The 20,336-nt window shown below is 41.4% G+C and overlaps 1 protein-coding gene across 1 annotated transcript in view; it reads left to right on the top strand.

Moving 5' to 3' along the window:
- Positions 1-2,094: 2,094 nt before the first annotated feature.
- Positions 2,095-20,336, top strand: part of LOC149216133 (Thioesterase superfamily protein) — a 64,241-nt gene continuing 45,999 nt past the window's right edge. The window contains exon 1 of the mRNA XM_089392708.1: positions 2,095-2,431. Within this exon, the coding sequence (XP_089248834.1) occupies positions 2,180-2,431 (252 nt within the window). The 5' untranslated portion in view covers positions 2,095-2,179. The remainder of the gene's footprint in view (positions 2,432-20,336) is intronic.

Raw genomic sequence — 20,336 nt, 5'->3', positions numbered from 1 at the left:
AACAACATCACACAAGGCAATTTTCCAGTTGAATGAACAATAAGTGTTGCTATCCCTCTTTACAAAAGTGGAGACATCAATAATCCCTCTAATTATCACACTATTATGGTTAACCCTCTTCTTGGAAAATTGTTTGGGAGCATGATGGAGGCTAGAATTAGCAGGTGGGCAGGAAAAGAGGGTAAAAGAGAAAAATGTCAGGCTGTTTTTAGGCCAAGCCACTCTACAATTGATCATTGCATCACTCTAAGGCACTTCATCGAAAAAGTAAGGGAAATTTAGGTGGGGAAGCCTTTTGTTGCTTTGTTGATTTCAAAAAAGATTTTGACACTATCCCTAGGGATAAAATTTGGAGAAGAATGGAAGAGCTTGGAATGTCAAGTGAATAGTCCATAAACTGTATGAGAAGGTTAGTGCTAAAATTAGAACTAAAGAGGGATTTTCAGAATGCTTTGGTAGTGACACTGGGGCCAAGTAGGGGTGCCCCCTTTCCTCCACTCTATTTCGTTTATATATTGATAAGCCAGAAGAATGGCTAAACAACACCAGTGGAGAGGGTATTCAACTAGCGGGTTATGTGGTGAAACTACTTATGCTGACGATCTTATCCTAATTGCAAAATCTGCTCATGGTTCGAGAGATCACTTGAAGGCCTTAGATATTTTTTGTCAAGAGGTTGGGATGTAAGTAAACACTAGCAAAACCAAAGTCACGATCTTCTCTTTGAAGCGAAAAAAACAACAGGTTCACTTTATATTTGAGGAAAAATCCTTGGAGATAGTGGAAGAATACAAGTACCTAGGAATTGTTTTTCACAACGGGGTCAGTTGGGAGACATGCATAACTAAAAGGATCCAAGGGGGATGGAGAGTTTCTTACCTTCTTCAGAATAGATGCATGAAAACATAACTATGGGACTAGAAAACCAAGAAAACTCTTTTTGAAGTGTTGGTTACCCTGATTATCCTCTATGGATATGAAGTTTGGGGGAGCAACATGTCAAATCACAAGTGGAGACAACTAGAAAGAATTCAAAAGCACTTAATCATTAGTAACCACAAAGTCAAGTCAATGGTCCCATATGAGATCTTGCTCGTTGAGGCTGGAATGTTCCCGATGGAGGCTTCAACAATCATTCATTTGTTAAGTTATTTAAAAAAAGTGGAAAGCACAGATGAACACTGTTGGTCCAAGATGATTGTTGTAGAGGAGCTAAAGCGTAGGAAGAAAACTTGGAGGAAACAAAATGACAAGTGGATGAGCAAATGGGGAATAAATTGGTAAGATTGCCCTAACTCTAAAGAGGAGATAAAAAATTGGGTACTTGAAAAATTTAGGATTGCCATGTGGGAAAACAGATGGGCAGAAAAAGAGCGTTATATGCCAAAAATTTCAACCCATCAAAGTCATATGATGAAAAGGCTTATTTGAGTGCTGCAATCAAGGGAAAGGCTAAAACTTTAATAACACAACTGAGGATTGGATCTCATTATCTTATGTGTGAAACGAGTAGATAGATAACACCCAAGGAAGAGTGAGAAGTAAGAACTTGTATCTTTTGTAAGAAAGGAATAGTTGAAACTAAATGACACTTCATCATGGAATGTCGAGCTTATAAAGACATTTGCAACTAGTTTAAAAATAATATAAATATAGATAATTTGAAGAAACTAAATGACACTTCATCATGGAATGTCCAGCTTATGAAGACATCTGTAAATAGTTTAAAAATAATATAAGTGTAGACAACTTGAGGAAACTGCAAATTTCAGGGCGAAAAGGCTCTTTTAGAAAAAAGCTTGAGATTATAATGTAAATAGTTTAAAAATAATATAAGTGTAGAGAACTTGAGGAAACTGCAAATTTCAGGGCGAAAAGGCTCTTTTAGAAAAAAGCTTGAGATTATAATGTTTGTTTTGGTTTGAAGTATAGATCCCTTAAACCGCTGGTTCTCGTGGACTTCATAAAAATTCATTCAATTAATACAATTTATTTCATATTTTCAAATATGTCGGTGTAATCATAAGTATTTATTTCCAAGTGTTGACCACTAGTGGGTTGCATGATGCATCCCTCATTTAGATCTGTATTTATTTGGATTTAATCTTATTTCGGTTCCGATGGCGTGGCGGGGGGCACCGGCCAATTTTTTTGGGGTACTTAGAAGCCATTTCTGACGATGTCAAGAAATGCAATGCTCTCAACAATGGCAGAACAACAGCCCACCCATAAGCAGGATCCCATAATGCCACAATCCAGTACTACGGAGGGAGTGAGAGAATGGCTAGAAAAGATGGCCAACAATTTGCCCCCTTCAATTGATGAGCTGCCTTCAGGTTTCTACGATGCTCTACTTCTGCAGGGTACCCAAGTCGATCACGCAGAGCCTGGACGAATCGTTTGTAGTCTCAGAGTCCCTGCACGCCTTGTGGTAAGACAGACACCTTAATCTCCATTGACCCATAATAATAAGATTAACTGATATCACTTGCATCAATTGTTTTCGAATCCTCAAATATAAACCCATTTTGTTTTTAATAGGATTTGTCTGGGTTAAAAACTTGTTTTTATTTGTTGTGGATGAAATTTTCTGTTGTAATTCAATGAATTGAATGACTTTTTAGGTCTATTTCAAACTATTTTTTTCTTATAAATTAGATTTTCCTAGAATTGGAATTAAACTACAATATTGTGCAATTGGGTGTTAAAAATTGCAGCAGCCACATACGCCCCCAAAATAAAGACAAACTCCAGAAAAAATGAATGGATTAAGAATACCCACAATGGCTGGATGAATAATATCCACCATGGCTATTTCACGTAATGTTTCGAGAAAATATAATCTATATAACATTCGTTACCTGTTGGACTTCTACGTTACACAACTGAGCTCTGTGCTGAATCATGACGTTCAGATGTAGATGGGTTTTATTGTTCATTCTCCCCTTGTTCAAGCAGCATTGTTGGATCCTTTTTGCAAGGATGATTCGGAGAGGCCTTAGGTATTTGGGACCGCTGCTATGGGCATAAATGGAGTGACGGTGATGATGGAAAATTTGTAAATAGAGAACGCGGACCTCCCAAGTCACGGTGAGCTTCTTTTGACATTGACTTGGTCGAAATCTCTGCAATCATCTTTTCAGTTGGCATGTACTATCAATTTGTCTTTCATGAACTCTGATGAAATATACTGTGTGTTTGGTCTTCGTATAAAAGGCTGCATTTCTCCACAGAAGATACAACTTTAATTTTCACATTTTAAAGTTATTGGGTCATTATGAATTTCATCATTTTCCTCCAACATTCTCTGTAGCCAAATAAGACCACGGTCTGCTAATGATGCTCCATACTCTGCGTCAATTGAAGGCCTGGCAGCAAGTGGCAACAGGTGTTTGCTTCTGATTAGCCTGAGACACTTATGCCTCCACCCAACAAGTAACACCATCCGCCCGATAAATGACTTGTGTCCCTGCATCCTCTGCAATATGCATTTGTGAATATCGGCAGGTTTGCCGTTGGTGACTTTGGTATGTGTTGTGTCATGGTGGAAAGAGCTCTCAGAAATTGGAATGTCATCCACCACATTCTGGAAGTCGAGACAATATATGGAAGAAGGATGGTCAGTGGGCATGGATCCAAAATTTGGAGTGCAAATAATAATAACGTCAGCTTATTAGGGTCCACTAGAGTTAGCTCCCCTAACATCTGAGGCTGAATGGAGAAAACTTAGGATATAAGATGTCTAGAAGAGGACATGGAAGAGGCTCTGGACTGCATATTGCATTGTTGCTTGCAAGAGGTTGGCCACTGCTAGTGCATTGGTCCTCTCGTCTGACTGTTGGTATGGGATTTGGATTGACAGTGCTGCTTGGGATTTTCCCCATTCTTCTTATTCAACGCTCAGAGTCCCTTTTTTAAAGTGTTACTTGTTTGTTTGGGAATCAAGCCTATAGATGCATCTTGTCATCTCAATAAACTATAGGATTGGCTTCACTGGAAGGATAAAATGATGATCCATCATGGTGGGTTTGATATATCTCTAGTATGAATGAGTGGCTTTGGGCTCATGCAAAAATAAATTCTCGTTTTTATGTTTGGTCGGGTAGTCAAAGTTATTTTTTCCCCTTTTCCCTTTGTTGCCGTTAAATTTTAGTTTGTTATTTTGTCTTTTATTTTCCCTTATTTCTAGTGTCAGCTAGGCTCCAATTAGTTTCCTTTGGTTTTTGAGCTAAAGAAGTTGTTTTACATATGCATGAGTAGTCACAAGGCATAGATTGTCCTTGTTTTATTCCCTTTTTAGCAATTTTTAGTGTTTGGTCAAAATTCCAAATCTAATATTACTATGCACCCAATGAATCTTTGAGATTGTGGTTGTAATGTCCTCTACGAATTGAGGATGAATGAAGGACGAAATAGCCTATCGATCCCTATAGGCTATAGTCCTCAATAAAGGGGAAAACCCCAAAATATCCAATTTTGGGTGAGTTTTGGGGCAGTTGGGCAAAGAAACCCAAAATTGGGGTTTGGAGTAAAATTTACTCAATCAATTAAGAAGAGGGGACCCCTCTAGGAAATCTATAAATATAGGAGGGTTGAATTCATTTTGGATCATCATGGTGGATTATCTCATTTGCCTCTTGAGCATTAACTTTGAGGGTTTTAAGACCCCTTTCTCCCTGTCAATTTCAGTGTTGAAAGATTCCACCCTAGTTGACACATTTTCTATTTTTCCTCATTCTGTTTTGGCATAGGAAAGACATCTGAAGGGCAACAAAATTTTTGGTTGTTTCTTGTTCTAAGGCATCATAATTCTTGATTGGTTCTTGTCCTGAAAGTGAGGTAAAGCAGTGGAATTGTGGCACAACACTAGTTTGAAGGTTCCAAAGTTCATGTAGAGTCTGAACCCTAATTTCTTGAAGCATAACCTATTCTGGATAATCAGCGAGGAGGGTTTCAAGGCAACAATAGCTTGATATTTGCCTTTGACTGGGAATGCTGTTAAAATTGGCAACTAGGGCCAAACTCCATGTGGGTCACCTTATTTATGGCAGTTGATATTTTTGCTAGAGTCCTCTCGTCGAGAGGTGTAGGATTGATCTAAAGATCATCCGATTCTGACAAGTAATTATGGAGAAATGGATTTATTTGTATTTACTTGACAAATTGTCAAGGTCATCCAACAACTAAATGTGTGGCACACATGCCCAACAAATCATATAAATACAAGTGATGTTGAGTCATTATGAACTCATCTCATCACTCATCTTCTCTCTCTCCTATGCATTAGATGAGCCTCTCTCTCTCACACGTGTGGCTGAAGAAGGAAGACGCTGATTTCTGGTTAGGGCAACGTTGACTTGGGTTGACCTAGCTGCAGGTGGACTGATTGGATAACGTTGACCAGCGTGGAGGCCTTCTTGACTGCGGATTGGGTTGGGCAACCTCTCCTAGGCTAGCTGTAGTTCTGTTCAACACTTTTGACCAGGTTTGACCACTCCTTTGACTAGCGTTGACTGTCAAGGCGCTGCCGCAGGTTTGACCAGACTTTGACTAGATGTTGACTACTGTTTGACTGAGGTTTGTGGACTATTTTGGGCTGCTGAAGATAGCTGTTGAAGACCAAGTTCTTCAAGTTGACTAGAAGTCAATCCGGGGCTGTTTTGACCAAGTTTGACTTTGCTGATTTAGGGTTTGCTGTTGCTGTTATAAAATTACAGAATTCTGAATTGTACTATTTCTCTCTGCTGAACTATTGAAGATTAAAGAAGAATTGATCAAAGGGTTTCCTCGCATTGGGGTTTGTCCCTAGCTAGCCGCCACATCTTGTGTCTCTTGTCTTGGCTTGTTTTCTGTCGATCGTTTAATGTTCTATCTGCACTTTACTTTATGTTTATGTGATTGCTAAACAGTGGCTAATAATTTTTTTTGAAGTAAACTGCTCTAAGCATAGAACATACCATAGTCTAACATGGTATCAGCGCTGAGGTGAAGACAAAGCCCAAGCAAGAGTAAGAGCTAGAGCAATCACCGAAGGCTGTTGAAGCAATCTTAAAAGAAGTCATGGGGTCTTCAGCACACTTCCCCACTGAAGACAAACTCCGCGAGAAGTCTGACTATCACGGATAGAAGATGTCTCTCTATTTGACATTAGAAGAGTAGGAAGTGTTGGACCATGTGAGAGGCAGAATTGTTGAGCCTCCATCAAATGCATCTGCAGCTACAGGGAACAATTGGACCAGGGGAGAAGTCAAAGCAAAGAAGATCATCTCAGACTCTATCGACAAGCGCCTGGTGGCCTATGTTTTCGAGCTGACCACCTCCAAGGAAATATACGATAAACTGGTGAGTTTATTTAAAGTTAATGATGCAAATAAAGTTTTGTTCCTTAGAAATAAGCTGAAGGAAATTAAGAAGGGCAAAGATGAGAGTATGCAAGCATATTTCTTAAGGATCACCGAGATCAAGAATGATCTCCTATCTATTGGGGAAGTAGTTCCTGACAGGGAAATGACTATCACAACTCTCGGAGGGCTGCCACCTGAATGGTATATATTCAGGACTACTCTTCTCAACAATAATGTAATTCTTGGATTTGAGGAATTGATGGCAAGATGCATTCAAGAAGAAACAAGGATGGAAGAGCAAGAAATGCTGCACTTAAAGGCAATCCCTTTGCCTTTTATTCTCATGCTAAAAGAAGAAACTATTCCGGGGCTAAATCCAAAGGAAAGGCCGGATTGAAAGGTGGAAGAAAAGGACGATGTTACAATTGCAACAAAATGGGCCACTATGCGAGGGAGTGCCCTGATAAAAGGGACACACCATGACGATGATCAAAATCACTTTCAAGGAAATCAAAGGAATGGCAGGTCCAATGGCAGAGGTAAAAGGAATGCTGGAAATCAAGGAAGAGGTCAACCCTTCAAGAAGGCAAGAAACTCCAGGTATGAATCTAACGCTGTTAACAATAAGCAAGATGAATATTATCTAGCAGTGACCCTCTCTACTACTGCTCCCCCGGACTCGCTGGAAAATTGGCTTATTGATAGTGGTGCCTCAAGGCACTTCACTGGTTACAAAGAAGCTCTCTCTAATTTGATAGAGAAGGAGACCAACCTGGAAATTGTTCTCGGGGACAACTCAAAATATCCTGTGAAAGGCGTAGGGGATGCTACTCTTCAATTGGATCAGGGAATACAATTCATTTACAAGAAGTCTTATATGTACCTGATCTAAAAAAGAACCTAGTGTCCATTTCAGCAATGGAAGACAAAGGCTACAAGGTGGCCTTCATCGATTGCAGGTACGTGTATGGAAAAAGAACTTTAAAGATGCTTTCACTCTTGGTTTTCGAGTTGATTCATTATATCAGGTTGGAGGAAGTCCGCTGGGTGTCATGTCTTGTGACACATCTCTTCAGTTCGAACTATGGCATTAGAGGTTTGCTCACCTTCATTATAAAGCTCTACTCGATGTGAGAAAAATGGTGATCGGGATGCCGAGTTCAAATTAGAGCAAGAAGGTGTATGTCTGGGATGTGTCGAAGGAAAGCTCAAAAGGGGACCATTCCCCTGAAGCCAAAGCAAGACCTCCGATATATTACAGTTGGTTCACTTAGACATATCTGGTATGATGCTTGTGAATTCCTTGGGAGGATATTTATATTACCTCACTTTTACAGATTATTGTTCTTGCAAGACTTGGATATACTTTTTGAAAAAGAAGGATGAAGTGTTCTCTTGGTTTCGTCACTTCAAAGCCTTGATCGAGAATCAAGCCGAAAGGAAGATCAAGACCTTAAGGACTGATAATGGGACTGAGTATGAATCCAATGAGTTCCATGACTTTTGCAAAGAGGCTGGCATTAAGAGGGAGACTACAACACCATATACTCCTGAGAAAAATGGTGTGGTGGAAAGGAAGAATCGTACGATTGTGGAAGCTGTCCGTGCTATGCTCCATGATCAAAGACTTTCGAAGTTTCTATGGGCCAAAGCTGCGAATACCGCCATATATGTGCAAAACTGATGCCCTCATCAAGCATTGGGTTCCAAGACTCCCGAAGAGATGTTCATTGGTAAGAAACCTGACGTATCTCATTTTAGAATTTTTGGAAGTCCTGTATATTTTCATGTGCCGAAAGAGAAAATGAATAAATTGGGTGCATCTGGAAAAAAAGGAATCTTCGTGGGCTATAGTGAAAATACTAAGGGCTATAGAATCTATGTGTCTGGTCAAAGGGAAGTCGAAGTTAGCCATGATGTCACCTTTGACGAAGATATGGCTCTTAGCAAAGTTGACAATCTTCCTACTCTAAGGGAATCTAAGGAAGCTGACTCTAGGAAACCGGAGGAAAAGGAAGATGAGACGATGCCTGATGTGGAAGAACCTATGGATCCTATTGATCTCCCTTTGCAAGAGCCTTCATCTTCTACGAAGAGACCTTCATGGCTTAGGAGGACACTTGATGATGCTGAAGGACACATTGCACCCAGAGGGACTTTCTGGGAAAGTAAGAAGCCGACTAGGTATCAGGGATACTTGACCATCATGAGCACGATCATCCAAAATGAGCCTTCATCATTTGTAGAAGCTGTCAAGCATCAAGTCTGGAAGGATGCTATGACTGAGGAATATGAGTCCATCATGAAAAACGATGTCTGGGATGTGGTCCCTAGACCCCAGGACAAAGCTGTTGTCACTTCGAAATGGCTTTACAAGATAAAGCATGGAGTTGATGGAAGTGTTGAAAAGTATAAGGCTCGTTTTGTCGCTCGTGGCTTCTCTCAGAAGGAAGGTATAGACTATGACGAGATATTTGCACCTGTTGCCCGATATACCACCATTCGCTCGATCATAGCCCTTGCTGCTTCGCAAGGATGGAACCTACATCAGATGGATGTCAAGATCGCATTCTTGCATGGTTCAATCAAAGAGGAAGTCTATGTGGAGCAACCTGAAGGATTTGAGATTCATGATCGGGAATCTCATGTGTGCAGGTTGAAGAAAGCCCTCTATGGGCTGAAGAAAGCACCCCAAGTGTGGTATGAGAGGATCGATAACTACTTGATGAATCTGGGATTCACTAGGAGTGAAGCTGACCCTAACCTTTACTTTAAGGTTGAAGATGACAAACCTCTCATACTGGTGCTGTACGTTGACAACCTCTTTTTGAGAGGTGCAAACCCTCTCATTCTCAAATGTAAGAGGGAGTTGGGTTCCGAGTTCGAGATGAAGGACCTAGGATTGATGCACTATTTCCTAGGACTGGAAGTCTAGCAGAAACCATGGGAGATTTTCCTGTCTCAAGGAAAATATCTGGTGAAGATATTGGAGAGATTCGGTATGGTAGACTACAAGCCCGTGACTACCTCGATGGAGCTTGACTTCAAGAAGTTAAGCGGTAGTGCTGCCGGACGTGTTTTAAAAAATGCTACCGAGTATCGTCAACTCATCGGAGCATTGATGTTCTTGGTGAACTCCTGTCTGGATATATGCTTTGCAGTCAACACATTGAGCCAACATATGGTTGAGCCTCACCACACACATTGGATTGGTGCCAAGAATCTGTTGAGATATCTTCGTGGCACAATCACTCATGGGTTGAGATACATTGCTGGAAATGTGATACTTCATGGATATATTGACGCTGATTGGGCAGGCAGTGTGGTGGATCGAAAGAGCACTTCTGGGTGCTATTTCTCTTTGGGATCTGCCTCGATATCCTGGATGAGTAGGAAGCAGAAGTCGGTGGCCTTGAGCACTGCCAAGGCAGAGTACATTGCTGCTAGTATGGCCTCTTGTGAGGTGGTCTGGTTACGGAAGCTCTTCAGTGAGCTGTTTGGATTTACATTGGATACTAGCGTGATCCTGTGTGACGACCAGAGCGAGATTCGTTTGTCAGAGAATCCCATGTTTCATGATCGCTCCAACCATATCGTTATCAGTTACCACTAGATCCGAGATATGGTGCAGTGGGGAGCAATAAGGCTCCAACATATCGGTACAGATGAGCAGGTCGCCGACATTTTGACGAAGCCCTTGGGAAAGGTCAAATTCTTGAGTTTCCGAGAACGACTTGGTGTTATTGAGAGAACCTCTTATGAGGGTCGTGTATGATGCATACATTGAGCTTTGGGAGCTCCAGGGGGGTGCGGGGTACTTCTTGGAGCGACATGCGACCACAGGGCGACTCACCCTCCCCTGGTGGTGCGCTATGTACAGGGTGAAAGGTTCAACCTTCCCCTATGACACCCCGTGGCGACTATGGGATAGGATGATTAGTTCTCCTGTGGGCCAGGATGATTAGTTCTCCCGTGGCGACTGTTGGACAGGATGATTCGTTCTCTTGTGGACAGGATGATTAGTTCTCCTGTCGAGGCATCCTACCCATGCAGTCTGGGACTCATGGGAAGTACCTCTCATCTAATCAATGAGTAGGGAAATGGGGTTAGGGACCATTAGTAGTACTATCGATGGACGCATCGTTGTATCTATCGTACTCCCTATGCTAGGATGACCTCCATTGATCTGGGATCAGTGACAGTGGTATGACGCACTCTCAGATTGACTCCGGGTTAGTGAAGGATGGTATGATACATCCTCGATCATTTCTTCTTCTTCATAGTTCAACAGAGCAGAGCCAAGTAGTGGAAGGCAGTGCATTTGATGGCAGGGATAGGACTGACGGTCAGACGGATTAGCAGATGGAGTTCTCCCTAGTTGAGAGGGAGTGTTAAAATTGGCAACCAGGGCCAAACTCCATGTGAGTCACCTTATTTATGGCAGCCGATATTTTTCCTAGAGTCCTCTTGTCGAGAGGTGTAGGATTGATCTAAAGATCATCTGATTCCAACAAGTAATTATGGAGAAATGAATTTTTTCCCCTTGGAAAAATCGTAATTTTATTCATAAGACAAAATTACATATTGTAGATGCTAAATAGCATATGCAAAATGAGCTGATTCTGTTCACACATAATACATAAGAGAAACTAGAAATTAAAACAACCTATTCTTTTCTTCTTTTCCACTTTTCTCCAACCTCCAATGTTGGGAGTGGAAGTTACAATGGACATTTGATTTTCATCTGTGTGTATAGGATATTCTTTGTCAGAATTAGATCCCTCTGATCCATGAGTTCATTTGCTGCTATGTACTTCCATTCCTGTATTTTGGGACTCCTGATGCGATAAGGTGTTGTTGGGCCTCAAAATGCAGGCAGTTGTAGGGTCTGTCTCCTCCTTTCGAGTGTTGGTCTGGTCCTTCTATAAATCATAGGGATTGGGTGAACAACTGTAATTAATGTAAATAAATAATAGAAAAGATGAAGAGTCACCGTGAGATGAAATGAACAGTCTCTCCCTCCTGTATATAATAATGAACAACCTGAATGAATTTCATGATTTGTTTTGAGGAGTTACCTCCTGGTCTGACATGGTATCAGAGCCAGCGCCATTTTTGGCTTCCCTCTTTAACTTGTAACTCCTTTATGCCAGTTCTACAGTCTGCCAAATTCCTGTCATCCTCAGTCTTTGAGTGATTCTCGCTCCTTGGCGCGTATGAACGCCCGTTCTACGTTTTTGTGTTGGCGTGTTTGAAAACCGGTGTGGAGATTGGGTTGAGGCGTTACAAACTGTTGCGGTATGAGAATTGAGCCATTAAGCCATTCAATTGATACGCTGCTCCAATGTTATTGCTATTCAGAGCCATTTTTAGCTTTCTTGTAGTAACTCCCCATTTTTGCAGCCTGCCATATTCTCTATCCTTTTGTATCTGCGTTAGTCTGGCTGTTTAAAAAAAAAAAAAAAAAAGTTTCTTGTGTAATACACATGGCTGGGAGGTGTACACTGTAATACCTCGTGCCTCCATTGCATATTTGTGTTGGGTATCTTCTACTTTCTTCATCGAATAAGAACTGCACTCCACCTTTCTGTTTAGAAATTCCTGGTTAGTGGTATGTTTTCGTTGGATCAGATAATACAATACTTTTTCTCTGAGCTCTCTCCACCGGTCGCCATACCGCGTTCCCACACTGCCTCACTGGTTGTGGCATCACACTCCCCACTGCACTTTCGTGCCTCCATACTCCCATCCCTTGAATGATGCGTTGAATGCGCAATGGAATCACACTCCGCCTTCCTGGCATGTTGTGTTAAAATATTCGAAGAGCTACATTGAACATGTTGAATTTGAACTGCGGTAGCCATTGAAGCAGTTCTTGAGCAGATCGTGCGTTGGTCTGGATTGCATAAGTTTTGTGCGCTGGTCAAAGTTGGCAGTGCATTGTATGGAGAGTGCGAATGGTGTGTTGAACAATTTAGTTAGTGCAGTGTGTGTGTTTTTAATGGTGAATGCCGAATGCTGCTGCAATAACCATATGCGTTGAGCTCTTGTAAAAATCGATTAATGTGTTGGTTGGGATATAAAAGATTATTTATATTTTGATGATCGTGTGCACAAGAACCTGACCTATGATTTTTTTTTGGCCCCCTGCAATTTCTTTCACGATTTTGTGCCCCTGTTTTGTAAGATATTGCAGCTTGTTTCTTGGTTGTCATAAGAATTCAGAATATTGCTACTACAGTGCAATTTTTTTTACATCAAAAGCACATTTTTTTGCTAGCAGAAGTATTTTTACAGCACTTAGATTTTACAATGCATTCAATCATATCTATTGTGGGAGTAGTTCTCACTGGCAAGGAGAACTATCCTGAGTGGTCCCGGAAGATAAAACACACCCTCATTTTCAATGAGTTGTGGAAAGGAGTGTGTGTTGGAGACAGAGACAAAGAGCCAGAACAGCCTACCTTAGACAAGGAGTTCGCCATTTGGGAAAATAAGAACAACAAAGCCTATGCATTGTTTGCAACATCAGTAAGTGAAGAGGTGAGTCGCCATATTTCGCCATTTTCAAATGCTTTCGAAGCCTTACAAAAACTGAAGGAACTCTATGACTCACACTCTGTACTTGAAGTTGTTCAACTCATGATTAAACTCTTCACTCTTGAATTACAAAATAATGATCCTCTTGCTCTTGCATTCGAAGTAAAATCTATAATGCATGATATCAAAGCCACTAAGGTTGAATTGGATATTCCTTTGATCGCTTTTCTCAAGGCACTTTATCCTACTTACTCCAATTATCTTGAGTCATTGCAAGCAAATGGAAATCTCAAAGATATTACCTTTGACTCTCTTGTGAAAAAATTTGCTGAAAGAGAGAAAGCTTTTGGAAAGAAGACAACCCCTGAATCTTTTGAAGAGGCTGTGTGCCTTGCTCATAAAGAAAAGAATCTTGCCCAAGATTCTTCCAGAGGAAGAGGTGGTCGAAGAGGAAGAGGAAGATATTTCAGAGGCAGGGGGGCAGACACTCTCAAGGAGAAAAGTCAAATTTGCATTGCATACGCTGCAAAAGAAATGGATCACATGATGCCTCCACATGCAAGTTACCTTGGGACAAAATTGAGTAGCAAAGAAACCAACCCAAAGGTAAAACTAATGACACAGACAAAGGTAAAGCACCTGAATCCGCTCATTATGTTGTGGCACAATGTAATATTGGAGTAAATGAAGACTTATTTAATGCTTCACTTGCTTCTTGGAAAAATGATTGGTTGCTTGATTCAGGAGCAACTTGCCACATGACTCATAGAAAAGATTTTTTTGAAGAATTTACTGACAATGTTGATGGAGCAGTATACTTTGCAAACCAATCAAAACTCAAGCCATCAGTGCTTGGCACAATCAGGCTTAAATTGCCTGGTCTTCTAGAATTTCTTTTGCATCATGTTCTATATCTCCCACAACTGAGGAGAAACTTGCTGTCCTTGGTCCACATCCGCCAGCAAGGTCACTCCATTCATATGTTGATGGCAAGCTTGAGGTGAGAAAAGCATCTTACCACTCACTTGTCATGACAGGGCTTCTCAAGCTGCAGGGTACCTCTGCTCGTGCACAACATTTCTCATACAATTCTCATTATGAAGAAGGTACACTTCCATCAAGTTTATTATGGCATGCTAGATTTGGACACTTGAACTATGACAGCCTTCTCTTGTTGAAGAAAAATGGTATTATTGGTTTGTCTAAAATTCCTAGGAAACTTAAGCAATGTGATGCTTGTATTCTAGGAAAGCATAGCAAACAGTGTTTTCATGATTCACATTCAAGAGCACATAAAAAACTTGAACTCATTCATTCAGATATATGTGGTCCAATGCCTGTTCCTTTTGCAAATGGAAATAAATATATGATAACATTTATTGATGACTACACCAGAATGTGTTGGGTTTATTTATTGAAGAACAAATCTGATGTTTTTCAAACATTCAAGAACTTTCATACATGGATTGAAAATGATGCATAATCTCATATTGGCTCTATTCGCACTGATAATGGAAAAGAATACACTTCAAATGAATTTGAAAACTATCTTTGCCAACATGGGATCAAACATCAAACAACTGTGCCTTATAATGCCCAACAGAACGGTGTAGTTGAAAGAAGGAATAGGACAATCTTAAATATGGTGCGCTCCATGATGTTTTTCAAAAATGTAAAATTGATGTTTTGGGCTGATGCAGTTCTATGTGTTGTATATATAAAGAATAGATGTCCATCTAATGCTATCGGAAACAAGACTCCTTATGAAATGTGGTATGGGCACATTCCTTCGGTAAAGCATCTCAGGGTCTTTGGTTCCACCTGTTATGCCTTGATACCAAAGGCACATAGAAACAAACTTGGTGCAAGAAGTCGTAAGTGTATCTTCCTGGGGTATTCAAACACCTCCAAAGCATTCCGTCTCTATGATGAAGTCAATAAAAAGTTTGTTGTATTTAGAGATGTAATCTTTCTTGAATCATCCAAAACTGACAATGTTGTTGAGTGGCAACTTGATCGCTTGGATAGATTCGCAAATGCAAAATCATTTCAAGAATTTGATAATCAGATTCCACATCTTGAAGGGGGGATTCCTATACTAGATCAATCTGTGGAATCTTTTTCTGAAGCACTCTCTCCCCCGTATGAAACTCCAACAACGGATGATACTTTGAGTGATGTGATTGACAGAATTGGGAGACTCAATCTTGATTCAGTCCCAACTCAATCAATGGAGCAGCCTGGTCCATCTGAGAAAGGTCCCCCAAAGTGGCTGACAAAGACGCTTGAAAGTCTTCATCCTGATGAGGTTGGAAAGACAGGAACTAGAAATTCAAACCAACAAAATGGAGGTGATGTAGATGATTGTGATTCCCCTGTTGATATGGATGTTTCTTATGATTGTGAATTGAATTTGTCTACAGATTTTGAACCAACTTCCTTCAAAGAAGCCGCTTCTCATGATGAATGGAAAGAAGCGATGCAAAAGGAGTATGATGCCTTGATAAAGAATGGCACTTGGAAGCTGGTTGATCCTCCATTAGGAACCAAACCAATTGGTTGCAAGTGGGTCTACAAGAACAAGTATAAAGCTGATGGCTCACTTGACAAGCACAAAGCCAGGCTTGTGGCAAAAGGTTTTGCACAGAAGGAAGGGGTCGATTATGAGGAGACTTTTGCCCCCACAGCAAAATGGGCTACCATCTGGACACTCTTTGCCCTAGTAGCTCAGAATGGTTGGAAAGTCCATCAAATGGATGTAAAAACTGTTTTCTTGAATGGAGATCTAAAAGAGAATGTTTTTATGTCCCAGCCTGAAGGATTTGCTGTGAAAGGACATGAACATAAAGTATGCAAACTTGTGAAATCATTGTATGGCCTCAAACAAGCACTGCGAGCCTGGTATGAAAAACTAACTGAGCATCTTCTGAAACTCAATTTCAAACATTATGATCTTGATGATGCAACTTTCTTTGTCAAGAAAGTTTGCAAAACAGTGGTATATCTTGTTGTATATGTAGATGATCTTTTGATGACAGGGAATAATGAAAGCTACATTGCATCCATAAAGAAGGAATTGAAGAAAGGTTTTGAAATGACTGATTTGGGCTATGTTCATTACTATCTTGGTATTGTAGTAACTCAACATCCGAAGTCCATATTCCTTTCTCAAAAGAAGTACATTGGAGATCTATTGAACAGGTTTGGCATGACTGAATGCAATCCTCTGACTACTCCAATGGAACAAAACTTAAAGCTCACATCCATTGAAGGAAAAGAATTTGAGGATGCAACAAAGTATAGACAGCTTGTAGGAAGTTTCAACTACCTAACTACTACCAGACCAGACATTTCGTTTGCTGTTGGAATCCTCTCCAGGTTTAAAGCCTTGTGAGGAACATTGGTCTGCTGCAAAAAAAGTTCCAAGGTACTTGAAGGGAATTCAAGACTTTGGAATCAAGTATACACAAGTGGGCAACTTTAGCTTGATTGGATACTCTGATTCAGACTTCGATGGAGACAAAGAAACTGGGGTATCTACTTCAGGTTATGCTATGAGTCTTGGATCAGGAGCTGTCTCTTGGAGATCACGCAAACAATTAGTTCCAACAGATTCCACAACAGAGGTAGAATATGTGGCAGCAGCTTAGGCAACAAAAGAAATTGTGTGGCTAAGGAAAATTCTTGAAGATTTGTAGCTAAAACAAGTATAATCGACTCCACTCATGATTGACAATACCTCAGCAATAAAGTTGGCCAAGAACCCAAAGTTCCATGATCGAACGAAGCACATCAATACTAAATATCATCTGATTCGACATCATGTTGAGGCCAAAACAATCCATCTCCGCCATTGTTCCACTAATGAGCAAATTGCAGACATCTTCACCAAAGCGCTTGGAAGAGAAAAGCTTGAAAGATTCAGAACGATGCTTGGACTCACCAACATCCCTTCAGATTAAGGGGGGGGGAATGTTGACACCTAATCATAGGGATTGGGTGAACAACTGTAATTAATGTAAATAAATAATAGAAAAGATGAAGAGTCACCGGGAGATGAAATGAACCGTCTCTCCCTCCTATATATAATAATGAACTGCCTGAATGAATTTCGTGATTTGTTTTGAGGAGTTACCTCCTGGTTTGACACGTTTTTGCATTATTTTCTCCTTTTTGTCCTGCTTCTTCTCCCAAAATGTCTGTGCATTGCTAGCCTTTTCGCTTTTTGGGTTGCTTTTTGTTCTTTTTGGGATCTTTTTTAGCTTGTGGGCAAGCGCTTTGAAGGTGTCATGTCTGCAAACATCCACGACACCAAAAAGCTGTATTTTCGTAATCCAGAGGTTGTGTCCAGTGTGTATCATTGAAGATCAATGTGATACTGTCGGGTAGTCCTTGACTAAGGTCTACTTCGATGCATATCTTGGCAAAAGTGAATATGCCCCTTGTGAATCTGTCCACATCAATCTTTAGGAACTTCCCCAGGGAGTTCCCTATACCTTCTAACACTTGATGATGCCAGAAGTGTAATGGGAGATTGTGTAATCTGACCCAGACTGGCATTTTTGATACCACCATTGTGTTGGCGTCAAATTCTGGGAACCAAGGGGTCATGAAGAGCCCTGCGTTGCCCTAGAACCATGGTCCTTTATTAAGTATATGTTCCTTTTCTTGTACTGTGGTGAATCTGACAATAAAAAACCCTTTGGAACATAAAAGGATTTCATAGGTTGGTGACCAAGCATAAAAAATCCATTGGTGCAAAAGATCAGATTTGGGCCAAAACCCATCAAATCTGCATATGACTACTTTGGTAACGAAATCAAAATACAAACCATTTACCTCAGGTCTTGCGACTGTGAATGTGGGATTCTGAGATTTTTGCTCCACTATGTAGGGCCCTGGTAGTTCAGGGGATAATGTTGGTTTGGTTTGGGTTTTTTCCTTTCCTTTGACTGCGTCCTTAAACGTGCATGTGCCCTTTGAATTGGTACCAACGCATCCACCTCGTAGCCGCAAATTGACTATGATATTCGAGTCTGTGTCAATACCATAATCCTGTAGTGTGTGGTTGTCTTGTAGACTGTGTCCTGAGTAGATCAGGTTTTGCATGCTTGCTGGTATGCCTAAGTGTGTCTGGATTTCGCGTCTTAAGTCTTGGATCCATCTCCCTCTCGTGATTCTCCTGCAGATACTCTTTCCTTGATCTCAAAATGGGGCACTAAAGGCTTCTTATGAGATTACAAGAACCTCTCCCACTTCCAAAGCTTAATTATTCCGAAGACAACTATGATTAACCAATGCAGAATTAATGATGTGCTTGACAATAAGGTGTATGCTTATGTTTATTTTAACTGATTATATGCTTTAAAATCTGTTGTTTGCGCTGATATGTAAATACATGTAACAGTGCAACAAATCACAAACACATGGACAACAATATTAATTTGGAGTTCACCCAAAACTCTTGGGCTACGTCTCCTTGAGCTCTAGTCAACTTGACTAGGCTCTCTGGGATTATGGCAACAGTCATTTTACAAGCTCCTCACTCAACTCCATTGGTTTACACAGAACACAATGGGTTTAGATACCATCTTATCCCTGGCTCTGAAGCTCTCGGCTTTCTAGCTCTGCGCTCTGGCTCTGGCTCTGTGAGCTTTCAGCAGTCTGCTTAACCTCCAAGCGACTGTCACAACAACTTTCAGTTCTCTGATTTTTCCACTTGACCTCCAAGCGACTCTAGGACTCCCTCAGCTGCCTGCTTCTGCTCTCAATCGTGCTCTCTGGCTCCTTTGAGGCATTCTTCCGGCTTTCCGGCTTCCCCAGCCATTTCTCTGCATATAATCATTCCTCTGCGGCTCTGTGGCTTCTCTGCGTTGTCTGTTCGACTGGCCATCTGGCTCTGCGGCTCTGTGGCTTCAAATGCATCATTGTCTGCCAAAAACGCCCGCTTGCAGTGTGGCACAGTGATCAGGGGCCATTATAGAGGGATCGGGGCCTTCTTCCAGGCAAAAACCCGGAAATGGTGAAAATTTCAATACACAGATTTTATGAAAATACACTATCGGGCGCGAAGTCCCGGACTTCAAATTCCCTGAAATCGCCCCAATAATCCTTTTGGATCCGCCTTTGGTCGTTATCGCAAGTCCATCGTTGATCTGCGTGGTCATCGATCTAACGGCTGATGGTCTGTTTCAGGTGGCTTATGTGCACGGAGGTTACCCGCCCGAATAGGCGGTTTTCTCTCTCCTCAGCCATGCCACGTGTCGGCCAGTGTATGGGTTTGGGCCGCGCCCATTCAAAACCACTTACCCCCTAAGGCCCGCCCGAAATGCCGCTTACAGAACTCAAATAATATAAGGCCGCTTCTAAAATTCCTTTCGGGTCCGGCTTTATTTCTTCGAGGCATTTTCCTTTATATTTTGGCTTTTCTATCAAAATCCGCTAATACATAGAAAACTCGACAAATACCCTTTTATCAGAACTCAAAATTTATAAACTGCGCTTATAAAATCCGTCGGGTCCAGCGATTGCAAGTCGCATGTTATCGCCCCTTTATATCGCTGCGATGCGATGATGTCGCACAGCCTCGGGGGTCCTTCCCTTACCTCGTGGCATCGCCGATGCTGATCCGCCAATCATCGCAGTCGCATTGGCCCGGGGTCCCGTCATCGGGCGAAGGCTTACCTCCGATGCGATGAGTCGGAGGTCGCAGTCGGACGTTCCTTTCGCCTCCGCGTTAAGACCTCCTCTCCACCCATCTCCGATGCGATTTCCCTTTATAAGGGTTTTTTTTTTGACATTTTTGAACATTTTGCCTCTTTTTCCAAAGAACAAAGAGCAACTTCTTTTTGTGATAACTTTTGCCTCTGAAGTCCATTTTAGCCCATTCAAGTCGCAGTAGATTCAGAAGGAAAAGATCTCTGCAATGGGGCTATTTCCAGGAACATCCTTGGACTTTCATTTTCATCTGGGAGGAACACCTTAGACATAGAAGTCTATCCAAAATCCATTTTGGATCATTCCTTTTGGCGATTTTATGAAGATTTGGATAAGATCTGGGTTAGGTTTGATTGGATTTGCTTGATGTAAGGCTCGATCTGGCACTTTCTCTGGAAGCCTGTGAGCTCCACAGTGCTTCGGGAACTGCCTGCATCGTGATACTACAGGAACAAGCTTGCAGAGATCATCATCCGTCGGAAACTCAGCCGCAATGCCGAAAGTAGCTACTAGCTGCAAGAAAGCCTGTGCCTCAAAGGGCTTGGCGGCATTGACGGGATCTGCATCTATATTAATCCACGACTTCCCCTCATTGGTGATAACCCTCGCCTGCTCCTTTGTACTTGAAGACACGACGGGCCGCTCGGCGCTCATTGTAGGGTCTGCCAGGAAAGGATGAAACGGTCCCAGAAACGAGGTACATACCTGTCTTTGGTCTTCGTGTAGAAATTTCTC

Source organism: Pinus tabuliformis, chromosome 1_1 (genome assembly GCF_031772625.1).
Source record: "Pinus tabuliformis cultivar Carrire ecotype Pingquan chromosome 1_1, CPIR1, whole genome shotgun sequence".
Lineage (NCBI taxonomy): Eukaryota > Viridiplantae > Streptophyta > Pinopsida > Pinales > Pinaceae > Pinus > Pinus tabuliformis.
Note: the sequence above shows the minus strand (reverse complement) of the source record. Positions and strands in the feature narration are given on the sequence as shown.